Source organism: Psittacula echo (genome assembly GCF_963264785.1).
Source record: "Psittacula echo genome assembly, chromosome: 27".
Taxonomy (NCBI): domain Eukaryota; kingdom Metazoa; phylum Chordata; class Aves; order Psittaciformes; family Psittacidae; genus Psittacula; species Psittacula echo.
In genome coordinates, this window is record NC_137762.1 from 1,152,194 (window position 1) to 1,158,567 (window position 6,374).

The 6,374-nt window shown below is 57.9% G+C and overlaps 1 protein-coding gene across 1 annotated transcript; it reads right to left on the minus strand.

Moving 5' to 3' along the window:
- Nucleotides 1–1,859: 1,859 nt before the first annotated feature.
- ANKRD33 (ankyrin repeat domain 33) lies at nucleotides 1,860–3,797 on the minus strand (the record flags this gene model as incomplete). Its single annotated transcript, XM_080635402.1, has 4 exons — nucleotides 1,860–2,629; nucleotides 2,705–2,845; nucleotides 3,192–3,321; nucleotides 3,510–3,797. The coding sequence occupies 4 exons, from the start codon at nucleotides 3,795–3,797 to the stop codon at nucleotides 1,860–1,862; spliced, it is 1,329 nt and encodes a 442-aa protein (XP_080491528.1).
- Between the last annotated feature and the right edge of the window lie 2,577 nt (nucleotides 3,798–6,374).

Genomic DNA, 6,374 nt, shown 5'->3' on the forward strand with positions numbered 1-6,374 from the left:
GCCTGGCTCCTCTCCACCACTCCCAGCTAATAAAGCATTTCCTATTGCTGAGCACACATCCATGGCCAGCCTCCCTTCCTCCCGCACACCGGGCCCCAGCTCCATCCTGGTTGCTCTCCCTCGGCCCATTCCTCCCACCCTTGTCCTTCATCAGGCACTTTCCCACCCAGTTTCCCGGCTTCCCAGGCAAACCCAATGGGGACATCCATCATTTCTCCTACTCCGAGCATCTAAAGACCTTCTAAAGATGGTTGCTTTGATGGTGCTCAAGCTGGGAACTGTGGATAGATGCTGTGGGAATGACCTTGATGTGCTTGGCCATCCCTCCCACTCCCGCATCCAACTCCCATGGGGATGGGAGGGAACATCCCTGCGGAGGCAAGGGGCTTCCTGGCACTTTGCATCAGGGAGTGACCACGCTATTGGGGATGTTCAGTCCTGGGGGTACTGTTCGGTGCTAGCACGTCCCTGTGCCTCCTGTGGGTGCTGGGATGCAGGTGACAGAGCCGTTCCCACGGTGGGAGGCCGGGCACTTCCCGCTCCCTGTGGGATGCGGAAGCACCGCTTCCCCTTTTGCCAGTCTGTGGCTGTGCTTTGAGCCTTTCTCAGCAGCTTCACCCTCCTCCTGTCCCCTGCTCTCCTTCCAGCACCTTCCCAAGCCCCATCCCTGCCTTTCTCCCACCAGCACAGGGACCCGCTCCCATTCTGTTTCCCAGTGAAACTACGGGGCCTGAATTTCCTTTGTTCCCTACAGCATCCCCAACCCCAACTGCATCCTGAACCCAACCAGCACCCAGAGCAAAGGGGATCATTGTCCTGAGGGAATGGCTGGCCTTGATGGTCTTAAAGGTCTTTTAACCTGGTTGAGTCTATGATGCTAAAGCTGGAGCCTCGCTGCCTGCCTATCGCCCGTGATCTAGGAAGCTTAAACAAACAAAGGCACAAAACCAGGATAAACCATGCGGGACCCTCCGGCCTGACCCTGCCCATGCCGGGGCCGGAGCTTTGTGAAGGGGAAGTGGGTAGTTTCCATTGGATAGGAGCCACCCGAGAGGAAGCCAGTGCCTGCAGACACCTTTATCACTGCGACCATCTCTGATCTGATCTGATCAGCCCCTCCCGGGGCTATTCCTGGCTGGCTCCTGTGTCCCTGCCGCCTTCCGTGGGTTGATGCACATGGTGGGCATCAGCTCCCTGCTTTATGGTTGCAGTCAGTGACAGCAAAGTCATCTGGAGCCAGGGCTGGCCATAGAGGTGTTCATGGATGCACCAAACTCAGCCCAGGCTCTGATCTCTGCCCTGCTCCTGCATCCACAACCTCCTGTTACCCCCCTCAAAGCAAAACCTTCATCATCATTTGGGTGCTCAGCCTTGTGCATCATCTCACAGAAAGCACCGTGGGCATCCCTGGACCATGGTCAAACCACCCCCAAAGCACATCCAGCATTCCCCATCACAGCACAGGGGACACTGACTGGTGGGACCCCGACTGCCCCTTCCCCCTGTACAGCAGTATCCAGGCTGGTGCAAGCGATGCTGCTCCATGTGCTGCCCAGGACAAAGAGTTGGTCCATCTGCATCCTGGAAATACACAGGAATGGGGAAGTGAATGGCACCGAGGGGGTGACAGGGAGGAGAGGGGACACTGGCAGCAATGGGGGAGCTTCCTGCCAGCCTGACAAGCATCCCTGAGCTTTATTCAGCAAATCAATCCTGTTAACATGGCAACCGCTTCCATTTCAGGACCATGTTCCACACACACGGCAGCACCCAGAGCTCAGGAAGATCAAAGGGGAAACAGGAATAAAAAGAAGGAAAAAGGACAAAAAGAAGAGGAGTAAAGAAGGAAACCTTCTGCTTTAGCAGCTTTTCACCCCTTTCTCCTTCTTCTTTGCCTCCTCGGCTGCCTTTCTCTCCTCCTTCAGCTCCTTGTACCTCCACTTGGGAGGCTGCAGCAGGTTCTTGTCCCTCCCACGTGGGCTCCGCTGCCTGGTGCGGGCAGGGGGACAGGGGTCTTTGCTCACTCGGATCCTCGGGATCGGCTCCCCTGGGAAGATGCTATTCCCGCACCGCAGCCACAGGGGCAGGAAGCTCAGGAAGGTCCTGGCTGGGCGGCGCGGAGGGAAGAGCCGGAGCTCCGATGGGGCTTGGCCATTGCAGGAGGATGCTCCAGTGCTGCAGCCTGAGGCGGGTTCTGGCCCTGTATCCGCATCCAACACATGCTTCCCAAGGATTTCCGGCACGGACAACCTGCTCTTGCCCACCTCAGGCGGGCTGTTGGGGCAGATGGTTTGGCAAGCAGTGGTCACGAAGGGGCTGGCCAGGGAGGTCGTCATCCTCACCATGTGGTCCAGGACGCCATCCTCCTCGGGGTTGTGCGGGAAGCTGATGGAGAACATGGATCTGATCTTCTCAAACAGCCGCTTGCTCCTGGATTTGGGGCTCAGGGCCTTGGCCACCAGCTCAGCCAACGCTGGCCACTCGGGCTGGTACATGGTGCTGAACTGCTCTGCCCGTGGGCGCCGCAGGAGGCTCCGGATGCGCACGGTGGTCTCGAAGCGGTCGGTGAAGGCTGCCCATTCCCTGGCTGTCTTCCCTTTGATGGGATCCACCGCTTGCAGGTCAGCTCCTAGAGACACGGGATGCAGAGAGCATCACCCCGGAGCAGCGATGCCCCCCAGCCAATCCCATGGGAGATGCTCACCAGCCAGGAGCAGCGCGGTCACACAGTCCTGCTGCCCCTGCACTGCTGCCTTCATCAGCGCCGTCAGGCCCCGTGGATCCCTCTTGTCCACCTCAAGCCCTGGGTAGTAGTTGAGGAGGTAGTTGACAATGGTGATGTGTCCTTAACAGCCAGAGAAAAGCTGCGTTAGAGTTGCCACAGTTAAGGAGGGGGAACTGCTGGTGCCTCCTTGGAGAAAGGGGATTTAGTGAGGAGTAAGAGGCAGAGGTTTGGGGGATCAGGGCTGAAAGGGTTGGGATCCAATCCAAACCATTCCATGGTTTTATTGCTGTAGGAATCTCCATTTCACATCACCTACCCAGCTTTAAGACGCTGCTAAGGTGGACCAGAAGCTTCAGTGGGGATGGTCACATCCCTTGAGAGCCTTGGCTTTCCCAACAGCTCATATCAAGGTTTATGGAGGGGCACACTACTCTCCAAGGGGTGCCATGGGCTGTGCCATGCCTACCTGCCTGCGCAGCCATCATGAGTGCCGTATTCCCATCCTTGTCCTGCTGGTTGACATCTATGTAGGGGCACTGCTGCAGCAAGGGCACGATGTCCACAAAGCCCTTGTAGCAGGCAACCATCAGCCCGTTCTGCAGAGGGGCAGCACTCAGCATGGGGATACCGCAGCATCCTCCCCACTGTGGTGCTCCCATTGCCCCCCCTTCCATCCTCCAGCCCAAGCAGGGATCAGGAGGGGAGGATGCACAAGGTTGCTCCAAGGATGGGATCAACCCCAGGATCTCCATCCCGTGTCAAAGCCACCCCCACGGCCACTCACCCTCCCGTTGATGTCCACCTCCGTGGCCTCGCTCCGGGTCACCCCCTGCTCCAGCCTCTCTCGCACCAGCCTGGCATCATTCCTGGCACAGCACCGGTAGAGGCTGAGGTCCCTGGCACCACCGCCCTCCAGCGGGAGCTCATAGCAGGGATAGACGGAGTCATCGGAGAAGATGCTGCTGGTGTCCGAGGGCTCTGACTTCTCCTCCTCCTCCTCCTCGTAGTGCAGCTCCGGGTCAGATGCATCCAGGCTGGAAGCACGTTCTCCTCCACTGCAGGCATCTGTCATCCGGCCCAGCTGGGGGGAGCGAGCCCAGCTTGGCCCCGAGCCCTGCCTGGCGCCAGGAGCCTCTTCCCGTGGGATTCAGGGATACTCGGGATGATTCACACCCTCCTGCAGACACACAGAGCAGGCGTGGAAACCCTGTGAGCTCTGCATCCCTCATCCCATGGGGAAGCCTCAGCTGGCCCCCAGCCACCCAGGGTCCAATTTCCATCCCTTGAACTGGGATCTTGGTTGCTGCTGAGGGAGAGAGCATCCCCACAGCATCATCTCCAGCACAGAGGGAAAACAGGAGGACTTCTTGGTGGGGGAGTGTCCCAGGTGAGTGGGGAGATGGGAATTGGGATTGGGAATGTCTTGCTGGAGGTACAGATGCTGATCAGGGTACTGAACCCAGCCCCGACAGGATGGGCACATCTCCATCCCACCCTATGGCACACCCCTGCTGCACAGCGAAGCAGCCACAAAGACCTTTCCCAGTATCAGAACCAGAGCCGTGTACAGAGAGAAAGGATAAATCCAGCTCCTTGCAACCAAGCAGGAGAATAGAGGCCGGAGCAGCTCCCGGATCCCCAGGAATAAGCCTTATGGCACAGGGAACCTGCAGCCCTGGCAGCGGAATTCAAACCACTGACAGCAGCCAGCTATTAACTGAGAAAGGATAGAGCCTTTGCAATGCCATTAAACCTCCCACCCCTCTTGGACATCCCAAAGCAGGTTCTGGGAATGAGGAATCTTCTTCTCACAATCCCCTGAGCTTACCTGCGGTTCAGACCTTCCCCACAGCTCCCTCTTGGCCTGGGCAGCATCCCAGCTCCAGGCAGGAAGGAAACCTTGGCAGGAACCAGTGGAAACCCCTCTTTTCCTTTTGCAGTGAGAAGGAGGCTTCTGCTCTGGGTCCGGGGTGGCCTTTGGGCACCAAAGCTGTGACGAGCCGCACGCTGGCGTGGGCTCAGCATGGATAAACCCCTGCTTAAAATGGCTCCGTGAGCCTGAGCAGGATCAGGGCTGCTTGGGGAGGATTTAGCATCCTCAGCCCAGGAGGATGCTTTGCACCTGCCTCACCTCTGCTGCAGCCTGAGCAGTCCCCAGTGACTCAACCAAAGCCCCTCCAGCTCCCTTTATGCTCTGGTAATCAGGGAAAATTTGGAGCTGCTGATTCAGCCAAGGCACAAATACCTGTGGCCGTGCAGGTGCACTGGATGAACCCTGGAATTCCACCCTGGAATGCCATCCAGCCCTCCTCACCCTCCTGGATTCTGAAGCCCTCAGGGGGCGCTGCAGGAGCTGGTTTCCTGCATTCCACGTGGAACCTGGCTGCTCTCTTGTCTCCATCTCTACAGGGCTGGTTGTGTGTGAATGGGTTTAACATGCTGGGGCCAGCTGGGATCTGGGAAAAAGGGCACGTTTAGTCCTTGGATCAGCTGTTTTCATGGCAAAAAGGCAGGAGTTTGGTCCCAAAGCAGACCTTGGGAGGCCATGTTCTCCGTTTCCAGCAAGCATTAAGGCAGAGTCCCAAAGGTCACTGAGATTGCATCCTTGAACGTGAAAATATGGAGCAGATGAAGGATCCCAGCTGTTGTTTCCTCTGTGTTGGGAGCATCCTGCTGGGAAGCGCGAGCTGAAGGCTCTGTTGCTGGACACGAGAATCTGATGCTGGAGCATCAGAATCTGAGCCTGCCGGTAGGGACGTGGCTCTGCAAAGCCTCCGCCTGCCACAAGGGGATGCCGGAGGCCGCGGGAGGAGGTTTTCGGTGTTCTTTTTGGGAAAGAAACTCGTACATCGACGTCTTGGCATCATCCCAGATGTGATGGCATCATCCCAGATGTGATGGCATCCTCCAGATGTGACAGCTTCATCCCAGATGTGATGGCATCATCCCAGATGTGATGGCATCCCCACAGATGTGATGACATCCTCCAGATGTCATAGCATCCATCACATATGGTGGCATCCTTCCAGGCATCACTGGAGCCTCATTGCCTGGGAACCTGTTCCTTAGGGACATCCTGGACAGAGGGAGGGAAGGAAGCACGTCCCAGGATAACTAACCCAGCTAACAGGGAGAAGGACCCGGAGCACTGCACCTGGCAGAGCATCACCCACACTCCCAGTGAACCCAATCCCAGCTGAAGCTCAGGAGCATCCCTGCAGGTTATGGAGGCCAGGAAGGGGCTGGAGGATGCCCCTCATCCTTCCCCCCTTGCCCAGGGTCCCACTGGGAACACCGAGCCCGGTGGTCTGGCCCAGGTCACTCATCCCTCACTGCCTGGTCATCTCCATCACAAAACCAGGGAGCAATAACTCAGCATGGGCGGGATGTGGAGGGCGTTGATTTAAACCTGGGGACGGGCTCTCCTCACCCTGGCCCTCCTCAGCATAGGCAGGGCTGGATCATGGCCCCATGGTGACACCTTCTGCACTCGGGTGATGCCTGGAGAAGGAGCAGAGCAGCAGGGAAAGGGCCGGAGGTGGGAAGGTGTCTGGTGTGTCCCTGCCCTGCTGTAAATCAGTGCTGGGTGTCACCAAAGGAGGTGACAAAGCCACCCCTTTGCAGCCAGTGCAAACCTGGGGTCAGGCTG